Source organism: Carettochelys insculpta, chromosome 2, assembly GCF_033958435.1.
Source record: "Carettochelys insculpta isolate YL-2023 chromosome 2, ASM3395843v1, whole genome shotgun sequence".
Taxonomy (NCBI): Eukaryota; Metazoa; Chordata; order Testudines; family Carettochelyidae; genus Carettochelys; species Carettochelys insculpta.
In genome coordinates this window covers 70,704,660-70,729,464 of record NC_134138.1, presented here as the reverse complement: position 1 = coordinate 70,729,464, position 24,805 = coordinate 70,704,660, and the positions used below count along the sequence as shown (strand labels likewise).

The 24,805-nt window shown below is 44.3% G+C and overlaps 1 protein-coding gene across 1 annotated transcript in view; it reads left to right on the top strand.

Annotated features, from left to right (window-relative positions):
• CLVS1 (clavesin 1) overlaps positions 1–24,805 on the top strand; it is a 112,184-nt gene that overhangs the window by 74,253 nt on the left and 13,126 nt on the right. Inside the window, exons 3-4 of the mRNA XM_074985762.1 lie at positions 14,096–14,206; positions 16,209–16,444. Of these exons, the coding sequence (XP_074841863.1) occupies positions 14,096–14,206; positions 16,209–16,444 (347 nt within the window). The remainder of the gene's footprint in view (positions 1–14,095; positions 14,207–16,208; positions 16,445–24,805) is intronic.

The window sequence follows — 24,805 nt, the reverse complement described above, 5'->3', positions numbered from 1 at the left end:
GGCAGCAATAAGTAAAGAAAGCCCTGAGCTGCTAGTTTCACTGTCTTTTTCTGTCTTCTTCAAAGCAAATGAGAGGACTGGGTGAGACTCTATGGCCTGAATCCCGCCAGCTTCCAAATCTAGCAAGCTAAAAGTTTGTCTGCAACATTTAAGTTTATCCAAACTCTCAGAACCTGGGAACTGCAAGACTGGGTTGGAAATCTTGCCCAGATATGGGGTTGGGTAAGAATTCTGGGCATCTCTGTCTCAGGCAAGGAACATAATTTGTTGGGCAACAGTCAACATGGTTTCTCTAAAGGGAAATCATGTGTTACTAATCTACTGGAATTCTTTATCTGTTGGAAGGGGTCAATAAACATGTAGACAAGAGGTATCGAGTAGATATAGTATACTTAGATTTCCAAAAAGCCTTTGACACAGTCCCCCACCAAAAGCTCTTGTGTAAATTAGGTTGTCATGGGATATGAGGGAAGATCCTTGTGTAATGCCAGCAGACTTGGGTTGCTAACACCAGGAATAGAACCTTCAAGCATAGGCCCTAAAGTCCTGCACTCTATCACATGAGCTAAAGGCCAGTTAGCTCTTAGCTGAGGCTGTGGAGCAGAGACTTCACTCACCCCAGATGGGGTCTCAGTGCCTCTGGGTACTACACTTGCATGGACTGAGAACTGGTTAAAAGACAGGAAAAGAAGGGTAGGGAAAAAATGGCAATTTTTCTGAATGGAGAAGATTAACGAGTGGAGTTCCCCAAGGGTCAGTCCTAGGATCGATCCTATTCAGCTTATTCATAAACAATCTAGAAAGAGGTAAGTAGTGAGGTGGTAAAGTTTGCAGGTGATACTAGACTGTTCAAAATAGTCAAGACGAAAGCAGACTGTGAAGAACTTCAAAAAGATTTCACCAAACTGAGTGATTGGGCAACAAAATGGCAAATGAAATTTAATGTGGATAAGCATAAAGTAGTGCACAATGGAAAAAATAACCCTAAGTATACTTACAATATGATGGGGCCTAATTTAGCTACAACTAATCAGAAAAGAAATCTTGGGTTATCATGGCTAGTTCTCTGAAAACATCCACGTAGTGTACCATGGCAGTCAAAAATCAAATAGGATGTTACGTATTATTCAAAAAGGGATAGAAAATAAGAAAAAGAATATTTTACTGCCCTTTTATAAAACTGTAGTACATCCACATCTTGAATACTGCATACAGATATGGTCTCCTCACCTCCAAAAAGATATTTTGGTAATAGAAAAGGTTTGGAAAAGGGCAACTAAAATGATTAGGGGTTTCAAACAGGTTCCATATGAGGAGAGGCTAAAGAGACTGAGACTTTTCAGTTTAGAAAAGAGGAGACTGAGGGGGGACATGATAGAGGTACCTAAAATCATGAGCAGTGTGGAGAGGATGAATAAAGAAAACTTATGTACACTTGTGCCCATAATATAAGAACTAGAGGACACCAAATGAAATTAATGGGTAGCAGGTTTAAAACTAATAAAAGAAAGTTCTTTTTCACAAGGTGCACAGTCAACATGGGGAGCTCCTTGCCAGAGGAGGCTCTGAAGGCCACTACTGTAAGAGAGTTCAAAGAAGAGCTAGATAAATTAATGGAGGTTAGGGCCATAAAAGGTTATTACCCAGGGGTTAGGAAAGGTGTCCCTGGCCTCTTCTTGTCAGAGGCTGAAGGTGGATGTCAGGAGACAAGTCACTTGATCACTGCCTTTGGTCCACCCCTTCTGGGGCACCTGGCACTGGCCACTGTTGGCAGATGGGATGCTGGGTTAGATGGACCTTTGGTCTGACCCAGTAATGGCCATTCTTATGTTCTTCCATCATAACAGCCTATCTGCCTTCACCTTTTGCAAATGGCAAAATGACAGACCCTGGATACAGTCTTAATCTAGAAGGGGGAGGGGCATGGACTCTAGGTTCAATTCAGGTCTTGAGCAAACTTTAGTGGCACTTCTATGTAATCTGAGCTACTTTGCCCAGTGTTATAAATAATGAAATCTTCTTTTCACCATTTGTTACATAAAAATGATGGATCACAGAACAGGCCTTAGTCCAGGGATGACATGCCTGTGTAATACATGGCCACAATTCTAAGCAAGCAGGGGGAGATTTAGTTAAAGTCAATCCATCTCCTGAGCTGGAAGACAAGCGCTGGCAGACCCTCCCTGGTAGCCTTTTGTTGAGTTTTCTTTATCCACTTGAACCAATGCTATGAGCATTTGTCCTCCCTGTGGCTTTTTAATAGCAGATATTTGATGCCCTCTTTCCTCACATCTGAAATTCTTTCAGCTGAGAACAGATCAGCAAATATGGCAAGGGCTACACACAAAAGAAATACAGAATAAGAGTACTCTACTCCTGGTGTAGATTTCTTCACTAACATGGCCCAGGGGAGCAATGCATGTTTAAGGAGACACATTTTACAGAGGTGTTTCTCTTTTAAAGCACCTTCTGCTTTTACAGCTTGTGATGCATGTTGAATGTGCTGTATCCACTTTACCCTGACTGTTCGCATGCATTCAAGTGTTTCCCTTCACTGCCCTTTTAAATCTGGCCAGAGTGACTCAGTGTCTTCTTCTCTGCTCCCCAAAAGGACAGTATCTCCATTGTTTGATCTATTGATTTGATAGCATAGCTGATCTATTGCCCTGAGGTCAGCCTGCAAAGCTCTTCTGTTTTCACAAGCTTTCGGTATAGTAGGAAATCTGTGGGAAGGGAGAGTCTTAGTCTGGATAGGTTGGAAAAGGCTATATATTTTGGCCTTTGATCCAATTGATATTTCTTGTATTTTGAATTACATTTTTACATATGTCTATGATAGCCACATTTTAAATATATCCAAATAAAGACATATCAGTTCAAACCGGCATTTTGCATCGATCGTCAGTATGCCAAGATAATACAACGACTAAATGCAACCATCATATCTGTCCCAAGAGACAGAAAAGAGCCTCCCATTTATTCACAATTAAAGCAGGAATGGTTTATGGTGGCTGAGTCCTCTCTGGTGGCTGTGGTATATGTAGCCACCATTTATTCCTTCAGCATATCGTACATGATACAGCTAAATGTGAACGTTCTCTGAATTTAGAAATTTTTGCTCAACTTTTCACCTAAAACTCAATTTTTAGCCACTTGACTGTTTCCCTTAAAATATGAATTAAAAAATCAGGTTTTTCAACTAGTGTTAACCATTTAAAGGTCACATTTGGCACCCAGTTTTATCTGAAATGTCCCCACAGTTATTTTTCCACATATAAGGAAATGGCAGGAATGTTTTTACTGTGATCACACGTTGACGTTTAAAAATAGATACTCTTCTATTATTTTACTTTGGAAGGTCCTGCACCAGGACACAGATCAACACACATTACGCTGCTTCATTGCAATACTAGACAGGTACCTCACTATCATAAATGTAAGCCTTGCCTCATGCCTCCAAAACGCAAGTTAGAGTAGACCATAGTGATAGAATATCCTAATCCAGTCAGTGGTGAGAACTTCATGAAAGAAGGGAGAGGAAGTTGTGAATGGATGCAGGAACTAATGTGATGACAACAGCCAAAAAAGTGTCACTGATCCAAAACTCTGGTTCCAATCACAGCCATAAAGCAACAACCTGAAGCCATGTGAAGATTTTCAGATGGAAAATCATTTAACTAACAGATGAAACCAGATTTTTATACTAAACTTTGTCAGGATCAAGTCAGTGTTGTTCCTCTTATCATGGGCACATCCCAATTCAATCTGAGCCTGCAGTTGCACCCTACAAGTGACTGTCAGAGAATAACCCAAAGACAAACAGAATTGGCTCTGAGGCCTTGACTTCTCTCTCAAGTCTGGGGTGGCTTGGAAACATGGCTCCTCTTAGAAATCTGGCATCTTGTTCCTCCGCCATTCTGATGACTTCAGATGAGCAACTGTAGCTAATAGATCACAGTGAGCCCTAGGCTTGCTGGCTCAGAGAGTTTTTATTAAGTTCTCCAACCTTTTTCTGATTGTTCAGTATAGCAAAAGCATATGCATTCGGTCTGCTGATCTCTAGAACAGGATTCCGTAGCACTTGGGAATTTTATGCCTGCAAATTAAACCTTAAAGTACTTTCAGCTGTGATGGTCTTTCTGCTGCCTTCCCACTGTCTTATCTAATTTTAAGTTTTGTATATCTAGAGGGTACACAGAAGTATAATGAAATAATCTTACAGATCTCCTCACTGATAACTTTATTTTCCATCCTCTGTAAAAGAGCAAGGAAACTAAATTAAAAACAATAACATGTTAACTTAAGTTAATGGGTCAGATTTTTATACCCACAAATACTAAAGAAATTCAATGTTATAGTTCAACATCTACTGTGACTTAGTCACAGTGAGCACACACCTATGTGACATAAAATATGACTGGTAGGGTACAACAGGCATTTTACAAAATGCAGATGAGTAATGTCTCCGAGGGGTAGCCCTGTTAATCTGTAGCTTCACAAAAACAGGCAGTCACATAGCACCTCAAAGACTAACAAATTTACTTATTAGGAAATGAGCTTTTGTGGTAAGACCCACTTCTTCAGATGAGCAATGTGTTCTGGTAACTTTTGAATGCCTCAGTTATGTTGTAAAAAATCTTCACCACACTGTTGAAATTGAATAAAGTGTTTTCTCCTCTGTAATTAGATTGCATGTTATTTTGTTGAGAGGATATGTATGCATGTAACACTTCTGCCAGACACCAGGATTCTGAAGTAATAACATGATAGTTTCTCAAGCTAGAAGTCACACCAGAGACTGAGACTGCATCTACACTATGAGATAAATGTGATGGTCTTCACATGTAATACTGTCAACGTGATTTACTAAGCCATAATGCCAATTACAGAATATCGACATTATGGCCTCTGTCTCGCATTTAAAATCTTGAATCAAGGCTAGTGTGGAAGCACCACTTCCTTAATTCGAATTTGTTATTCCAGAAGCGTCCCGTATGTGTCCCACAAAGCTATGTGGTGACTTCGAAGTATGGCCACTTTGTTGAGCACAGCTGTCAGATGTGCAGGAAGAAGGTCAAAGTAAGCCTGCGAAGCTTGGATTGACACTGAATTTGAATGAAAATTTTAATTGGAATTCAGCAGCCCAGCTCTGCAAATAAAAAGGGTGTCCATTATGACAAAATCCCTTTGCCCATCGCGTTGCACCCCATTGGTAGCCATTGCTCTGCACAGGTAGCAATTACCAGTAGCCCTGTACTGCAGTCATGAGCACTCAGGGTAGTGATCTGACTAGCACTTCTCAGGTTCTCAAGAGAGCCCCAGCTTGGACCCACCAGGCGGTCTGGGTCTCATTGCCATTTGGGGAGAACAATCAGTCACAAAGAGACTTCAGGTGGCTAAGAGAAACGCAGCCATCTATGATCAGATGGTGCATGAGGTGGTAGCCCGAGGTTACTCCTGGGACTGTATGCAGTGCCGGGTGAAGGTGAAAGAACTCCAACAGGCCTATCAAAAGGTCTGGAAGGCCAGCCAGCAGTCAGGGTGGCTCCATGGACCTGCTGCTATTATCAACAGCTCCACATGCTTATGGGGAACAACCCCACCATGGAGCCTGAACTGAATTGTGACGCTTGTGGAGGCTCTGGTATGGATTCTGGGTTGAGCACGGAGGAGCAGCATGGACCAGAGGAAGAGGGCAACGGAGAGGAGGAAGGGAGCCACAAGGAGGGGATGGAGAAAGTTGTTCTGGACAGCCCTGAGTTCTTCACTATAGACCTAGAACCGGTCCCCTCCACGGTGGACCCCTCCATGGCAGTCCCCTCCACACCAGTCAACTCCATGCCAGTACCTGAGCCCTCTGGAGCAAGCAGTTCAGGTGAGTCTTTATTTTGCATGCTAGATGTGGGATGGGTGTGGATATAGCTATAGGGTTTTGCATAGGTACAGGCTTGCTAGCTGTGCTTCTGTGCCCCTCAGAACAGCATGTTAATGTTTCTTGGGATGGAGCGCTTCTCCTTTTTGGAAATGTCCTTGAAGGCCTCATCCAGGCACTCTTGTATTTTTTCACAAGATTCTTGGGCAGGCCTGACTTGTTGCAAATTCCGCAGCAGCACACCTTGCCACACCAGGCAACCAGATAGTGATCTGGGGCCATGGCGCCATACAGCATTTTAGCAAATTTTCCAGGCTTTCAGTCACACAGCAGGAGTAGTTGTTCTTTCTTCACATCTGTTAGTTTTAGGAGGGTGATGTCTTCTTTGGCAACCTGCAGAAGCATGGGAATTTGCATTTTTTTTCCTTGCTTCCTGCCCCTGTACATTGGCCTTCAGCAGCTGGTGGGTGTTCCGTTCCAACCCCACAACACGGTTTGCAGGCTTCGGGCAGGGTTCCCCCCTGCATGTCCCTTTCCAGCCAGCATTTCTTTTCATTTTTCATGTCCCTCTCTCCCCCCGTGCCACACGGCTGCTGGGCTCTGCTGGCCATTTCCCCTGTCATGTCCTTTACCAAGCACCATTTGTTTTCAGTTCTCAGGAATCCCCCTGTGCCATGTGGGGGATTTCTCTGCCATGCTTTTCCTCTCCCATGTCCCTTTACATCCAGCCTTCCTTTTGCATATTTTTTTCTTTACATTATTTTTATTGTGCATCATAGTCCCACACGCCGCCATCCATTTGTCACTGCCACGGGACACCCAGCCAGGATGCCTGGTGGCTGCCCCTGCCTTGCCGACCTTCCCATTCCCACCAAAATAGGACAATTGTTTATAACTTACCATGTGCACAATGCAATGTGCTGGAGAAAAGATGGCAAGTGAGGTATTGTGAAATGCACACTTATGCTCCCATCCTTAATAACCCAAGTGTCCTTCAAAAGTATACTTTCAGTGATAGTTCGCAGAAAAACCCATTCACTCCACTTCAAAGTACGTTATGTCAATTGCATCTTAATTTTGACCTTCATTTTCCAGACCCAGTGGCCAGTGTTGCAGAAAAAGCCAGGAGACGCGGGAAAGAAAAACAAGATATGATCATGCAGCACATGCAAGACATTCATGCAGAGTGTAAGAACTTGACAAAGAACACTGCTCAGTGGCGTCCCATGCAGCTGAGTGGTGTCAGAGTCAAGTAAATTCAACAAGAGAATGCTTGACCTGCAGCAGTAGCAATTGTCCAAAATGAATGAGACTGCAGCAAAGCATACTGAGGTCGCAGCAAAGTAGACCGAGGTCACTGCAAAGCTCGTAATGGCCGTTACTCAGCAGGTGGAAATCCTGCGTTCCCTGCTTGAGTTGCAGAGGGACTTCCAGCAGGACAAACCAGCAGGGCATCAGCTAATACTCACTGACCAAAGTCCCTTGAGGAGAGGGCGCCCTCCCCTGTTGCGACGAGCCCCTGAGGAGAGGGCACCCACCTGCCATCCAAAGGTGCATTCCACGGTTATTCTGCACTTGCTCAATCTGTAATTAATATTTTCCTTGCTGGGGGTCCAGAACTCCTGTGCAGGGTTTCAGCAGGCAGGGAAGCAGAGGGTAAGCAGGGTCACCCAATGTAACAATGGGCATCTCCATGTCACTAATCTTGATTTTCCGATCAGGGGAAAAAGTCTCGTGCAGGACCTTTAGGTACAGTCCCAAATTTCAGAATATGTGTGCACTATGAACCCTCCCTGACCAGCCAATGTTGACATCGGTAAAATGACCTTACGATCTACCAACCTCTGCATGACCATGGAGAAGTACCCCTTGGATTAATATACTCTGATGCCAGATGTTCTGGGGCCATGATGGGGATTCTATTGCCCCACCACAGTTAGGAAAGCCCTGGGCAGCAAAGCCATCCACTATGGCCTGTACACCTCCCAGGCTCACAGTCTTCCTGAGAAGATGCCAACAGATTGCATGGGCCACCTCCATCGCCACAGACCCCCACTGTAGATCTGCCCCCCCAAAACTGATTTGCCACTGACCAGTTACTGTCAGGTATTGCAAACTTCCACAGTGCAATTGCCACTTGCTTCTGTACCATTAAAGCCTGCCTCATTTTTGTGTTGCTGCACTTCAGGGCGGGGCCCAGTGCATCACTAAGTTCCATAAAAGTGGACTTGCACATGCAAAAGTTCTTCACCCACTGCTGGTTGTCCCAGGACTCCAAAATGATGTGGTCCCACCAGTGTGTGTTGGTCTCTCAAGTCCAAAAACGCTGCTCCACTGTCACCAATGCAGTCATGGCAGCCACCAGCTCACTGTTCTTGGTCCACAAGTTGGCACGATTGCTTTTCCAAAACACCACCCTCCTCCTCCTCATCAGCAGCAGAAGCAGCAACACCACTAGGGTAGACAAGCGCCATCGCGCTTTGGAATTGAAGGATAAATTGCATGACAACTGCTGTGGTTGCCAAAATTATCTATGTTATGATTTGGAGCGTTCATAGATCCATGCTTGCGCTGGAATGGTGCAGCAGGAAATGGTGCGATCTCCAGTTCTTTTTTCGTGCAGTTACTGATGCAGTGAATTATGGGATAGTGATTGGAATTCTGGGATTCCAACATGAAATACACACAAGCAACTGAGGTAAGGCACTGTGGGATAGGTACCCACAATGCAGTGTACATGCTGTCAAACTTGCACAGGGTAATGGGGATGCAGAAATTTGACATGGAGAAAAGGTGGGTCAAATTTCAAGAAGGTTTGTGGACACTTTATTCAAATTCATGATATTGAGATTAAGTATTCAGTTTTATTGTATATCAAATTTATCCCACAGTGTAGATGCAGCCTGATTTGGGCCAAACGTTGATCTGCAGTGGGGGAACACCACAGTAACAGTTTTAGCCAGCTTTTTTGGCATTTTGGATTTTCTTTCAAATCCTAAATGGTTCTGAGCTGCATAAGTAAGGTTGTAGTAGGAGGAACAAGTGAAAGAAGTCCCCTATCCACACCAAGATTACCTTTCAAGCTATTTGTTTAGGCCGGGTGATATGGCAGTGCAATTCTATCAGGACAAATAAAATTTTACTAAACAAATCTGTGTTCTATACCCTAATTTGTTGGTACAATCTGCCAACATCTGTGAACAGATGCTTTGAAGAACCTCATTAATTTTCACTAATGACTGGCAGACCCATTGTAAATTATTGAATGTTCTGAACAAATCAGTAAGGCAGGAGAACAAACCCTAAGAAAAGAACCCCAATAGCATCACAAATAACCCTTGGGGAGTGCATTTCAATGTTCAGTTTACATGTCAGTTCTCAATGTGATAATACGTGAGTGTGTACAGGTTGAACCTCTCTCATCTGGCAACAACCATAACCTGGTATGATTTTAGTTAGCTAGACACTTACTTACCATGGATATGGCTAAATTTTCTATAGTCCTATAAAGTTTCTTTACAGCCACCAGTCCTGGCTCTCAGTGTTCTGTGATGTTATTTAGCTGTAATTTACACCTAAATGTCTTGTAAGAGCTCAGTAAATAGTGAAAGTGTTAGTAAGGTGCTAGATACTATTGACCTCTTGTCGTCCAGCAAATTCTCTCGTCCAGCACCAGTCCAGTCCCAATGGTGCAAAGTTAAAGAGGATCAGCCTGTATTAATAGATGTGCTTGTGCGTGTACTTTGAACCAAAGAGGCAAAATCTTATTTCGCTGAAATTTATCGACAGTCCTCTGTTGTTAAATCCTTCTTTGAAGAGGTGGCTTTCGGTGAGAATTATTATACTTTCAGCTTAGCAATGGGGAAATTAACATTATCTAACAGGGTCTTTTCAAAATGGAATTTAGTGCTGGGAGAAGCTGTGATATTTAACAGGAAATATTCTAACTGTCCACCAAACAGCAGAAGTCTGGGAAGTACCATTATATCCCCATTACCCTGAGGAAAGAGTGGGGAAATAGTTTAGCCTCCATGCTCACTCAATGGGTAGAACAGGATAAAAATTCAGATGGCTAACACAACCTGCCCTGCGTACATGAGTGCTTCAAAATCCGTTAAAGCATGTTAGCCAACATGTTTTTAAAATTCACCTTCTATTCATCTACACAAAGCCAGAGGCTACTGAAAAGGCATTGCATAGCAGTAACTTTCAGTTCCAATCACCACCAAACTAGACTAATTTTGGACCCAGTGACCTAGAGCTGAAAGGTTCCTTATATCACTCCGGCACCAGTCACTGTACTCCTCCATGGAGAAACTGTCACTGAACTATTAGTACCATCTATGGAAGCTCTAAACCATCATAGGGAATGTACTAAAAAGAAAAAAAAGAGGCTGAACGTCTTCCACTTGCACTGCCTCAGGCGCATCCTTGGAATGTCATGGAAGGACAGAGTGTCCAACACCGCTGTCCTTGAGCAAGCTGGAATCCCAACCATGCACACCCTCCTCAGGCAGTGGCAGCTCAGCTGGCTTGGCCACGTCCACAGGATGAATGATGGCAGGATCCCAAAAGACATCCTGTATGGTGAGCTAGCCTCTGGCAAAAGACCTCCTGGACGCCCCCAATTGCACTACAAAGATGTTTGCAAGAGGGACTTCAGGGAGGTAGACATCAAGCCAGACAGCTGGGAGGAGCTGGCAGACAATCGCAGCAGATGGAGGCAGGAACTACACAAGGGCCTTCAGAAGGGTGAGATGAGGATCAGACAGCTAGCAGAGGAGAAGCGAGTCCGCAGAAAGCACAGTAAGGACCTGCCAGACACCCACTACACATGCAACAGATGCAGCAAGGACTGTCATTCTCATGTGGGCCTTCACAGTCACAATCGACGCTGCAAATGATGATCCCAAATGGAACTACGAAGGGCGCGATCCATAGTCTATGTAGACTGAAGGATGCCTACTACTACTACTAAAAAGAAAGAAGCTTTAGTTTTTGTAGTCAATGTAGAGAAAAAGGACCTTTTGCTTGAAACACCTTTGTTTGCCATAAAACCCTCCCCAAATCTAGGTGAAACTGTTCAGCTAGAAGAGGCTGTGCCTTTATTTGCATTGATGAACGGGTTTGTATACAGACTACTTCTTTTGATGGTTGTACACACACATTGTTATGAGTGATGTGTGAGTAACAAAATTGATTTTGATTTTTTGTTCAACTCATTGGTGCATGAGACCTAAGTCGTGCAGTTTGGAAGATTTGGATCCAGTGTTCTACCTCAGGCCCATTTCTAACTTTTATATTATATTTAATAGTAGAAGGTTTCTGCTGCATGTTCATGATTGATTGATTGGATGGATGGATGGATGGATAGATAGGCAGCTCTCAGCACTCCTGGTTCCATCATCAGCACAGAAACTGAAAGACCCTATCGATTGCAAATTTGCAAATGGCTTTGGTCAGGTCCTTCATGCATTTCCAGATTTACTGGCAAGATGCAGTCCATGGTCCCAGAAAATTCAATGACAAAATTATCATTGACATCAATGAGAATGTCTTGGCCCAGTTTTTTTTAAGAATGACTCAGATAATGAAAAGGTTCTAACGATCTCTTTCCAAGCTTGGATTCAAAGAAAATGAACTCAAGACAGACTAAAAATAAAAACAAAAAACCTGCTTTGCTCATTATTAAATGTACCTGCCCAAAGGCACAGGAATGACTAAGAACTCCTCAAAGCACAAACTTTCCAATGGAAAATCAACTTTAGTTACTTTCATCTTGTCTCTAAGAACTCAGTAGAGCACCCAGATGTGATCAGGGAGAGCTCTCACGCTGCTTAATGCAACCAGCTAAAACCAATACAAGACACTTCTCTAGATGTGAGCCTTTCTTTCAAATTTATTTCTCCTCTGAATGGTGATTTTGTGAAAATGGCACATTGGGGCTGTCAACCATGTCCATATTGAATGTCCGGAGCTGGAAAGAAAAATGATGTGTATTTCTAACCAACAGTCCTATAAATCCAGGCTGGGATCCTCTTTCCTGTTCACAAGGCCCAGTAATAAAGATACTGCAGGATGCTGCAGCAAGCTCTCTCTGTACCCTTGGGGGAATTCCACTGCCTTTTGGGGTTTTCACAGGTAATTAAGGTATGAATTATTTAAATGCGAATGCACTTCAACTACGTAATTGCATGGGTGGCTTTGCAATTGTACTTGGTATATCCCATATATACAAACCAGAATCACTCACCTCCAGAGTTGTGTTGGGCTGAGAGTAGTAAAAACTTACCTTCACTAAATGTTATGTATCTGGGCCAACTGGAGACATACTGATATACGCTACAGGATCATATAATTCTGGATTCACATAGAAAGCAGATCTACTTGGAAGAAAGTGCCACTCTGGCTGCTCACAATATTCCAAGCAAAATAGTTTCTCATTGGAAAATGGAGTTTACTTGACATTTGCCATGGGAAAGAGCAATAGCAGGGGAATTGAACCAAAACATTTTATTTTAGGTCAACAATAATCCCAATGCCTGACCTACCATGGTGTCTTATGGGAGCTGTAGTTCCAGGTCCCTAATGCCTCCCTGCTCCCTGGTCATACCATGCCACTTATATCACAGTCCAATTTCTTCCTGTGGCTGAGCTATTCGGAGAGCCTGAGAATGTGCTGTTCTGCTAGAGAGTCCAAGAAAGACCCAGAACTACAGCTCCCATGAGACACTGTGGTATTTGAGGCAGACACAGAGAATAATGTGAACCAAAGTGTTCCCAATGGAAATTTTTTCAGAATTTGTCATTCTGTGGAAATATTTCTGGTTTTCTTTTTTTTTCACTTTTCTTCCTAAATTGCAACAAAAGCAAACCAAAATATAGGGATTTTCCAATGGATGGAAATGCCATTTTCCAGTCAGGTCAGGTGGATTTTTTAACAGTGTTCTTGTACAGAGAAAAAAAAATCGCTTTTGGCTTTGCTGCAAGTTTATATCTTTCGATTTTTTTTTTCCTCAGGTGCATCTACATTAAGGGCCATATTGTCCACTGGTGGTAGCTCTGTTGAGGCCACTGCAGCCACACTCATTTATACGAGCTGAGAAACTGCTTTTATCAAATTCAATAGTCATAATGGAGCTAATAATTGCCTTCCTTTGGAGCTGATAACTAGTGAAATATATCAACAGTGAGCATATCTGCGTAGTTGTTTACCAAGAGGCCCCAGTTCGTGTCAGAAAGCAACCAGTTTTCCTTGAGAGCGTGGGTGTAATAAGCACATATATGTAGCAACAGCAGCAGCAGCACTATTTCCAAAGTGAAAAGAGCCTCGTCTGTTCCCTGACAGACCCTGACATTCATGAGATGTGAAAGTAGATACAAAATACCATTTACAATGCACCTTTAAAGAAATCCCAGTAGCCTCTTATTTATTCAATGTACCACAGTGCAGTAGCATCTTATTGCACCAAAGCAAACATCTCAGTGAGACTACGCTACCTGAATTTTAATGCTTCGATATCTGTGCTAAACCTCAGCAGCAAGCACTTGGTGGTGTCAGTTTCCATGGTGCTGTCACATGCTCTTGCTCTTTCTCTCTCTCCCGCACCCCACCCCCACACTTTCACATACCAGCATTTCCCACCCAGCTTGCTCCCTGTAATGTGTTGTTCACTCACCCAGAAGGTTCAGCTATTGTAATGATGATTTAAGGTGGGACAAAGGCAGCGGAAAGGGGGAAAGCCTGAGCTGTGTGTCAGAATGTGAGTGAGAACTTGGAGGTCAGTTATATAGCACAATAAGGAATTCAAATTAGTTGCCTCAAGGGATCTTCAGGGACCAATGTGTTCATTACCCATGCTGCCTTGCCCTGTCCAGCACAGTATGGTATGCTGGAGTGGAGTCAGAAGAAACTTGGGCAGAGGTTATCTCAATATCTCCTTTTTTTTTTTCCCTAAATTCACTAGAAACCAAGGTGTAAGTACGTGCATGTAGGGAAATGGGATAGTGGCTCCTTAAAACAAAAGCACCCAATGCATGCTGTTTCTCAGTACTCCTCCCCAACTCATCCTCCCCCACCCCTTCCCCAGCCCAAGCTGCGAGCTGATTAAATGGTGCATCAGTTGGTAAGATACAAAGTAGCTCCTCTGACTTTAGTCCTGCTGGCTGCCTGACTAATTTGGTGTGTCTGTTAATTGCCTTTCATGTCTTTCTTCTCTACAGGACAGCTTTCCTGCTCGCTTTGGAGGAGTCCATTTTGTCAACCAGCCCTGGTACATCCATGCCCTGTACACGCTAATCAAACCATTCCTCAAAGACAAGACAAGAAAAAGGGTAAGTAAAAGAAGTAAAAGATCCTATGAAGATTCAAACCTAGAATGTATTGAATAACTCCCTGCTTTGCTTTATTATTTTTTCTCTGTGTTTTTTGAATGGGTCTCTGACAACTGCAGCTATGACAGAAGCCTCTTCTGGAGTTTGCAGTTGACCTGGATTTAATGAATAATTTAGCAGAAGTAGGCCATTTTCAGAATCTAAGTCAGGGAACCAGAGAGCCTTTGATTACTTGAAAAGAACAGGCAGCGTCCTATCCTGCAAAGGGCCAGGCATGTCTATGGACAGAGGAAGTATTCACTGAACTGTGAGAATGGAAGGACAAGCATATTCTCCCACTGAAGCCACCAATACGAAGAAGCTCCCATAGGACTTCCCACCAGATCTCTGTCCAGGGGGTACTATCAACTTCAAGGAAATTGCCAGTTTTGCTTCATCAGCAGGTTGCCTTTCTTAATTCACATATTGGCTATGTGTAGCTGGCACAGTAAGCTAAAAAAAAAAAGCTACACAATTTGTGCTATGCAAATTGCATAGCTTATTTCAAGAAGATTGCAAAATAGGCTATTTCGGCCTGTGGCTCTGTCTAAATGGCCTGCATGCTGAAATAAAGCCCTGCTCAAGGTATCCCTGTACTGCTCATGTGATGAGGTGTACAGGGATGCCAGAAGAGCACATCTGTTATCTCAAAAACTATTCAGGACAACAGGTATATTGCATAGACAAAAGCAGCTATTTCAGGATACCGCTGTATCCTGAAATAACACCTGACATCTACACGTAGCCATAGTTTCTACAAAAACTTCCACTCCTCTGTATCTGCTCAGATAGCAGGAGGAGAAGCAGGTCCTCATTGTGGGGATGCACCTGGTTTATTGGATGTCACTGTCCTTCGCCACTTACTATTTTTATCCTGAAGTCCACTGTCATGAGAATGGATCTCAGAAAGGCACGAAAATCTGCCTAGGCTCCATTTGATGCATATTAAGCAGGCTGAGGAGTCCTTCACTCTGAAAATGTGTGTGAATTTGAGGGTAAAAGGATAACTGGAGCTGGGCAGAATGGTCAAACAAAACCCTACGTTACTGGAAGCTTTGTGTGGTTCAGTGTTTTGTTACAAATTCAGAAACTGAGGATAACTTCGCAGAAAATTTTTTCAGGAACATGCATTTGGGTCAGTTTGCTAGTTTTGTGCCAATGTCAACACAGAATGATAATTTGTGCAATTTTGATGAAAAATCCATTAAAATGCCGTGCTTTGTTTGAACCCAAAACCAACTCATTTGAGAGGAAAAAATGTGGATCTCAATATGAATCCAAACTGAGGAAAATGTCTGCACATGACCCCTTGCTCACTAGAACTACTGAGTTTTGCAGAGCTCTGAAAATAAATCAGTCTAGATTTTGTTGACTATCTGAAGTAGTCAGATTATGTCTCTAAGTTAGGCTCCAGGTTCAGCTGCTACAGTAGCGGTTCCAAATTCATCTCATTGACTTTATCTTAAAGGTCTTCATAATCTTGTTTTATTCTATATCTCAGATGTTGTCTTCTTCTGTTCCCTTACCGTCCTCTCACCATTCCCATCTCTTTGCCATCTTCTCTCATTTTCATGTTCTCCCTTGAGGAAATCCAGCACAAGAGCCATACCCCTCACCTTCAGAGTCTCCCTTAGAACCCACTTCTTGCAGGAATCTTTCTTCCCTTCCGTCAAAAGTAGCTCCACAACGTGCCCTTTTCTAGGCATTGTATGGTGTGCATCATATTGTAAAGGCAGGGAATACATCTAGCACCATATGGAACTTTCTACAGTGTTTTCAGTGTTGGCCTAACTCTGCTCTCATTCAAGTCAATGTCAAAACTCTCGTTAACTTAAATGGGAGGAGCATTAAGCTACTGCCGTGTGCTTTTGAAAAGCCCCCTACGTTGTAGTGTAAATACACCCCTCTACATTATTAAGCCTTATGAAATAAGGAACTTACTGTGCTTTGTTTTGTTTTTAAGATCTTTCTCCATGGTAACAATCTGAACAGCCTTCACCAGCTAATACACCCTGAATGCCTGCCCTCTGAATTTGGAGGTACACTTCCTCCTTATGACATGGGAACATGGGCTCGGACATTACTTGGTCCTGACTACAGTGATGAAAACGACTACACTCACACATCCTACAATGCGATGCATGTGAAGCACTCGTCGTCCAACCTAGAGAGGGAGTGCTCACCGAAACTCATGAAAAGGTGAGAACTGGCTGCCAGTGCAAATTCAGCCCTCTTCTTTCACATTACAGGTTCTGTATTTAGTCGTCCTTAGGCTAATTGTTGGACTAACCCAATTTAATAAGTGGCAGGAGCTCATTTTGCTGAAGCTGAAAGTAAGGGGCACTTGAGCCTTAAGAGTGACTATTACATGGCAGGGAAAGTCAGTATCTAGGCAGTTCCATAATTACTTCTCTGATTACTGCTGACTGTGAACAAACACAAGCTGAAATTAATTATCCCTTTACAGTGTATTCAGTGTATTCAACTGAATGCTGCTTCCATGGCAGAACATACCCTGCAGGATAATTTCTGTTCTGTTTTACATTCACAGCTGTTGCTCTGGTACAGGCTGACCACAATTGTCAATGACAGATTTTACCTCCCTGTAGTGTACTACTGGTAGTTGGCATATAACAAGCACCACAGCCCTCTCAAACTGAACAGTCTTCTTCTGGTATCTATGTGCTCACAACCCATTACCTGTTCAGCTAATACAGCTGGTCTCTTAAGCCTAGAAGAAGGCCTTTCATTTTAGATTTATGAGTGTACATACTGCTTCCAACGCGTAAAATGGCAGCCTTTAAATCCACAAAACTCACTAATTGGCTGGAGGGGGCTGCAGCGCACAGCAGTGATGTTTGTGCATTTCTCAGCACTGTGGCAAAGCCAGCACAGGATAACACGGCTCTCTCAGCTCTGAGCGACGTGACACCCCCCTAATACGGTGTAGCTGCAGTCGAAGCTCAGCTATGTACACCTCAGCAATGGAGGCTGTTTGTAATGCTGGACTGTTCCCAAGTCAGAACCAAATATTATGGTCCTTTCGAAAGTTTATAACTGAACATTGACTAAAGGCAGCTTGGAAACGTTACTACGCAGCACAAAAATGCTGCTTTTAATTACCTTCATTTAACTGAAACAAGCCCAGAAATAGTTTCCCTGTCAAATCTGTTTTAAACGTGCCTTTATTTTCTGTAGTTTGTATTTAGCACAGTTCTGTACTGTATTTGCCTCTTTGCCCCCTGCTTCTGCTGCTGCTGCTGCGCTGCTTAATCGCATGTTTCTGCTCAGGCCCACTCACAGGGAGAACGAAATAGATCATTGTTCTGTAGCCCGGGCAATTTACAAGGCAATGAAAGCCTCCTGCCTGCCCGGCACTACCCCACTCCTGGCAGTGGCTGGCATGTCCCTGCCGTCCCTGTGGGGCAGGGGTCTCCACATGCTGTCCCCACCCACCCCGAGCACCAACTCCACAGCTCTCATGGCTCAGGAGCCCTTTCCCACTGACTAGGAACCATTGCCAGAGGGGTGCGCTAGTCATTCTCGAGAGCCTCCCTAGGTAAGTGCTGACCCTCTTCTGGAGACCAGTGCCCTCCCCTAGCCCACAGCCCTCACCCAAACTCCCTGTCAGAACCCACACCCTACACTCTGACACTCCAGATCCCTCCCAGAGCCTGACCCCATGCCCCAGCCTGGGGAAAGTGAGTGCTGCTGGGGGAGAGTGAGCAACGGAGGGAGCACGGAGGGAGCAAGGGGCAGGGCCGCAGGAAAGAGGCAGGATGGGGTATGACTTCAGTAACCCAATCGATGGAGGGGCAGTTGCTCCAGAGCCCGGTGATTCGAAGGGGCCCAGCCCTTCCAGCTGCTGCCATTGCTACTGTGGTGATGGTGGCAGCTGGGGCCCCTTTGAATGACCTCTGGAGTGATGGAGTGGTCTGAGGTTTGGGGGGGTGTGGGGTGGGGCACAGTTTGTGCAGTCCTAAGGACTGGCTGCCCCAGCCCTGTCGCCTTCTGCCCAAGGCCCTGCCCTTTCCAGGGGCACAGAGCTGGCCCTACCCACACCTTGCCCTGAGGCCCACAATGGCTGTCAGCCCTGCTGGACCTCAGAGAAGGCGTGGGGCAGTGGGCAACGCAAGGTGCGCTGGGTTTGTAACATTAGACGGTTAGTGGCCCTATCAGACCTGCACGTAGCAGACCTGACCATGCCAAAAGAGTGCAGCCAGCAGCGCAGCTGGCAGCTCACTGGGTACCAGCTAGCACAGGCCCAGCACTGCCCAAGTATCTGGTGGGCTGGACCACATGCTCACACGCACAGCTTATGCATGTGCGGGGAACCATTGGCTGTTCAGTCCTGGGGCCTGGAATTGCTGTAGGCAGGCCTGTTCTTTCTTCTCAGTGAGGTGTGCGGCTAACCATCCAGTCCATCGCACCGGCATTTGTGACTGGGAGGTCCCCACTGCACATTGCTCGGGGGGCAAAAAATCCACGAAGTGTAGTCAGTGCTATCCTGGGGAGGTGGAAAGGGAGATCTCGCTCCTGCCATCTGAGAGCAGGCGTCAGCAACCTTTCCGAGGCAGAGCGCGGAAATTTGACCTTTTGACCTCTAACTGAGCGCCAGTGGCACTTTCTAGAGTCACTAACAGTCCTACTTACAACAGCTTCGTTAATAAATAAATAAGGATGCAGAGCTTTAGGCAGTGGGGGTTTCAGGGGATGGGTGGTAGAAGGGCCAGTTGACATGGTCCCTTCAGTGTTGCTCAGATGGCGATGGGGGACAGCCCTGAGGGAACCAACCCCCCTCATCCCATTAGGGGAGTTTTGGGGGACTGGTGGTTGAAGAGCCAGTTGAAATGGTCCCTTCTGTGCTGCTTGGGGCAGGGGAGCTCCCAGAATCTTTGGTGTCAAGCGTAGATTTCCCTTTGGCACCAGCAAGACCCTGAAAATCTTTCCCGCCTTTGGAGCCCTCACTGCATGCAAGCCAGGACATGGCGCTGCCTGGCAGCATGGTCCGTGCTGAGCAGCAGGCACTTCCTTTTATTGGGTCAGGGGCTAGCCACATGATGTGGTTGGGCACAGGAAGGACCCCGGCTGCATGGCACCTGAGAGGGTGGGGCCTGTACAGATGTAAACCACAGAGAAGAAGTTTCTCATCCTCTCATACAAGCATGACCCTCACAGCCTAGCTGCCATGTGGTGCGGTGGGGCACGGGCTGGTGCCAATGCTGAAAAAAAATCCAAGTTACTCAGCTTACAGAGGTAGAGTCATAACCATGAACTCTGTGTTGGGGCTATTTTTAATTGGTAGATGCACACACAGTGGTAATAGCAAAGAAATAAAGACATTTCTCAGCCTCTCATACAAGCATGACCCGGAGGCTAGCCTCTATAGGCTTCCTGGTGCCAGATTCAAATTCGCGGGCTTCCTGATGTACTTGGAGACCAGCAAAGATGGAAGCGGCCAGAGCAGAGGACTGTGGGGCATTGTGGGATACACACAGAACACCTCTGGAGGCTAATAAAGACATGGCACTTCCACACTAGCCTTAATTCAAACTTTTAAATTCAAACTTGATGCTACACTGAGTCGCTTCTCATTGTGTAACAATCCCAACCTTAATGCTGCCTAAAATCAACCTAATAGTATTTGCAGTGGAGTCAGTGACATTGTACAATCGAGCTAACTGTGACTTGATCCTGTAGTATAGACATAGCCTTAGTCATTTTTCATTTGGACCAGGGAGAGGGGTCAGGCTGTTTAGCTCAGCCAGGGGTCTCAGTAAATACTGCTGTGTGGGGTGGCCAGAGGAGCTGGTTGCCAAGCCCAAGGGAGAAGTCTGGGGGAGCCCAGGTGGGCAGCTGCCACCCAGGAAGAGGAAAGCATCCCACAGCATAGCCTTGAGCAAGCTCTCAGCTGCATGGGGGAAGAGGGGCAGGGCTGAGCTCCTGCCTCGAGTGCCAATGAAAATCGGCTCTCATGCCATGCTTGGCACTCATGCCGGGGGTTGCTGACCCCTGTCCTAGAACATCTTCATTAAAGTTTTAAGCGTAGACTTGCCCTAAGAAATTCAAGGCTGGAGGCATATGTTGGGCCATGGAAAATGTGGTCTCAACAGCTGTACTACAGCACATCCTCTCTGCTCTGTACTCCATTAACCTGCAATCCACCACTTGGATTTCACTTCAGTCTGCATCTGTGTTTACCTCCCTGGTGGCACCAGTGAAGTTTACTGCTTGCAGACCCTGCATCGCTCTGTGACAGGAACAGCACCTCATTTTGTTACAGTGGAATACAGCCTGACAGGACTGACAAGCCAAAATGACATGCGATTCATTACATCTTTGGAGGAAGAAAATATATTATTCAGGCTTCCCAAGTAAGAGTGACTCCGCATTGAGGCTCTGGTCTTTTAAAGATTTATGCACATGCTTACACACAAACACATGTTCTGGCTGGCTTCAGTGAAGCTGCTCATAGCCCAGACATTTAACCGCATCTGGAAGCCTTTGCAGAATCAGGGAGTTACTGTGCTGATAACTGGCTGTTTGTATACCTGGGCCTCTCACTAGTCAACAGGCTTTTAAGGAATAAGTGATTTTTGATCTTAAATTTCCCTCTTTTGTACAATCCACATGAGTTTCCCCCCTTCTTAAATAATGTAATCTCTCTTTTTGTCTCTTCTCAGAAAAACTCTGCTTCTCCACAGGCACCGTAAACCATCTTTCTTAACTCAAACCATGCTTTTGTTTAGAATTTACCACATGACCAACTCCACTGTATGCTTAGACAGTGGCTTAAAGATAAAGTATAACTGATGATTTTAGTCAATATACTGTTTTCAAGGGAACAAAAGGAAGGATGATCCTAACAGAAACATAGATTTTTAAGGCTGAAAGGAATGATTATGATCTTTTCTAGTCCAGCCTCTGACATAACAAATGCTAGATTTCACCCATCAATGCACTAAGCCCAATAATTTGCAGTGAAATCTAAAGTGTATTTTTTATAAAGACACTATTTATATGGCCGATGAAAATGCAAAGTGATATAAACATGTGCTATTATTTTTACAGTACCCTTCTACTATTAAAAATATTCACTTAAAATATGGGGGCTGTAGCATGCACATAGTTCCATGTACAAGAGAGTCTTAGGGTATTTTGATTATCAGAGTCCCCTTGTCTTTTTTGGAAAAAAAGCACGTAGTGAGTCTAGAGTCTCATGCTTTGATCAAACATGAAGGCAGAAATCAACTGTAGCAACTTTGACAGTAGATATGATCACATCACAGCACTTGAGCAATGTATCAAGGCAACTAATAAGTGAAGTCTTCTGTAAGGGAACAGAGGAGACAGTCTACAGGCAGGGGGAGAATTTACACAATAGACAGCTCCCACTACCAATATTGTATCTGAAACACTATGCCTACATCATTCTCTCCAAGGCCTTTGATACCACTTGCACTGAGAAAACAAGGCAAGAGCTACGCATCTCAAAGAAACCATCAAGAGATGGAATCAGAGAAATTAACCAATATATGGTCCTACTTCATTTCATGAACACAAAACAGAAAAACAGACCATTTGAGACATTAGTAAAATGGAGCTTGTATTCTCACTTGAAAGACCATACGGTGCTTCTCAAAGCACATAACACCAGAGATAAGAAAATATTCCAGAAGTCTAGAATGATGGTGTATGATACAGGTACAATGAAGAAGAAACCGCTATATGACCTTCCTGAGATATGCAGAAATGAGCACAGAGTTTTGGTATACTAATTAGCAATTAGACTATCACTGGACTACTTCCCCCATCCTTGCAGATTGTTTTAGTTTTTTTTTCCAGTACCACGAAACTGCACAAGATCCATTTTTGTAAATAATTTCAAGTTTTTTAGCAAATGTCAGTTTCTGTAAATGAGGAAGACATTCTAAAAACAGGCTAAAATATTTCTCAAGCCTAGGAATTAAAATTATTTTGAAAGCAGTTTCATGACCTGGCAAATACTATCACATGCACAGGGTCTTACTCAAACCGTCTGCTGTTTCCTTTTGATCCAACCAGGGACCTGAGCACACACCACATATAAATGACAGCCCCATCCTCTGAAATGATCTCATACCCAATACAGAATAACAGATGGCAAACACAGCAACAGCGCTGTTGACTACAGTTAATGAATATAATGGCCGGAACAGCAGCAGAAACAACAAAATCTTATCCATTTACTAAGATTCAGCTTAATGAAATTTGAAATACATCAACCAATAAAACAGAAACTAGTGTCCATACAGTAGTGGCTGTCCAATGTAGCTGTGGTAGGAGATTGTGGTTAAGGAGGAAGAAGCAGTCTTTTGCCTAGTGAGGGCCAATATCACATAGGACTTTGAGTATCAAGAAATGCACTCTAAACTGGCCTCTCTATTCAATAGAAACTAGTACAGAGACCAAAGCCCCAGACTGGAGATCTTTGTTGCTTAATCATAACTCCAGGTATGAGTTATGAGCTGCTGCATTTTGTACCAGTTGGAGGTTTTATTTCTGGGGAGGCACTCAGGCATAATTAGTTCACCCCACTATGTCTAAGGGTCATGAATGCCCAACATGCCAGTTACAGATGGAAATTGCCCATAGCTATTTCAGCTTCCATTCGTTCTTTGTGCCAAGGGATCACCAAGCTGCAGACTCAATCAGGGTGGGTGCTAGAGGAAGAAAATTCTTTGAGGATCTTCCATTTTCTAAGCATGTCACCTTAGTCTTGCCCGGTTCAGCTACAGTGTGTGATGCACCTTTACTTTCACATGAATCTCCTTTGTTTCCAACACCTGCCTTTCTACTATGTCCCCATCACCTGTGAACAGCTGGGTCTTGGTGCACGTCTTCCTCTGTGAGCTAGATCCTTGGTGACGGCAGGGGAGTCTCTGATGTGGTATGTACTAGCTTAGGAACTGACGTGCAGTTTGTCGGCTGATTGCTCCTCCTCTGCTCTCTCTGTTGCCCATGTCAACATACGTGCACCTGCTTGTAAATTGCTTTCAAAGACAGGGATGAAAAACCAATACCACTTAGGAATACAGTGTTGAGAAGTGAACTTTAACAAAATGACCCAGCTAAAGTATCGTGGTATGGCAGAGTTTAGGTTGAGAACATGTGTCAGTGATTTAAGAGCAAAATGCCAGAAGCACAGGAATTAGAGGTTTAGGGGGCACTGCAGCATCCCCAGGTTTTATGAGGGGCGCCGCTACCAGCCTGACAACTGGAGGGGTCCTGGCTGTCGCTCATGGGGCTCTGCTCCTGGACCCGTGCCCAGGACTCCATTTCTGGCCCCATACCTGTCTCCAGTTGTGACCTCAGCCTCAGCCTCCTTACCCCGGACAGGTCTCTCCTTCCTGGAGACACAGCCCTGCTCCTGGCCACAGTTTGTGGGGGGGAGATAAAGGGGCTGGCTGTCAGCACCCCTACTCTTAAAGGTGTTCCACTGCCACTGCAAAATACACTGCAAGGATGCAACAATTATTTCAAAAATCAAACATTATAAACCCCCCAAAAATCAGAATTACAGTTACACTTAAAAAATATCCAGATATGCCAAAGTATGGACATGCATGGTGCGGGCACCAAAATATCCTTAACTCCTACTATAGGTACCAAGGATCAGCTTTATAAAGGATTTTATGTGCCTAAGGGTGTAGGTAGATGCTTATTTGGGTTTTCAAAAGCACTTCAATAAATTAGACATCTGACTCCCATTGATATCAATAGGAGTTAGGTGCCTAATATAGTTCAGTGCTTTGAAAATTCTGTTAGGCCCCATCTTCCTCTTTAGGCAGCTAAATTCCTTGGCTCATCTCACCCTGCATGGTTTGATTAAGGCGCTTATAGTGTTTGTGGCTCCAGATTAGAGCAAACTGATTTTTAAATACACTTTAGATTTTTTTTCCTTCGTATTTTTACCCGTCATTCAGTTTCTTAAATGATCATTTTCAGAACACCTAGCCCTCTATCTAATTAACAAATTTACTTCTGCTGGCTCAGTAAATTTCTCCTGGGCTCAAAGAGAAAGTGATATAAGTTGGGGAGGGCAGGTTGTATTGTGTTGTAACAAAGACACTGTATCCCTGCTTTGAGAGCGAGAGAGAGAGAGAGAGCGCGTGCGCGCGTGTGTGTGTGTGTGTGTGTGTGGAGTTGGGGGGTAGGGGGATGGAAGCAGTGCCTAGCTATGGAATCATGACAGCATAATGAAAACTTTGGGTTTGGAATATATTTCAGCTGGACCTAGGGGCTCATTCTGGGCATGGAAGTGCAGGCTCCTTATTTATTCACACTGGCTCCTGAGGGCTAGGTTGTGCAAGTCACATCTTCCACTGTTTTACTAGTTATTAACTCTAGTGTGATGAGGTTTCAGGGGGCACAGTCACTGCCGGCTCAAAGTCAGTGCCTAGTTACAGCGGAAGTGCTAAAATACTATAACATAAAACTCACTATGAAAATGTATGACAGCCTCTGATTGCGCGTGAACAGCTACTGCCTTGTCCTCCTCTCTAACACGGAGCTGGCCTG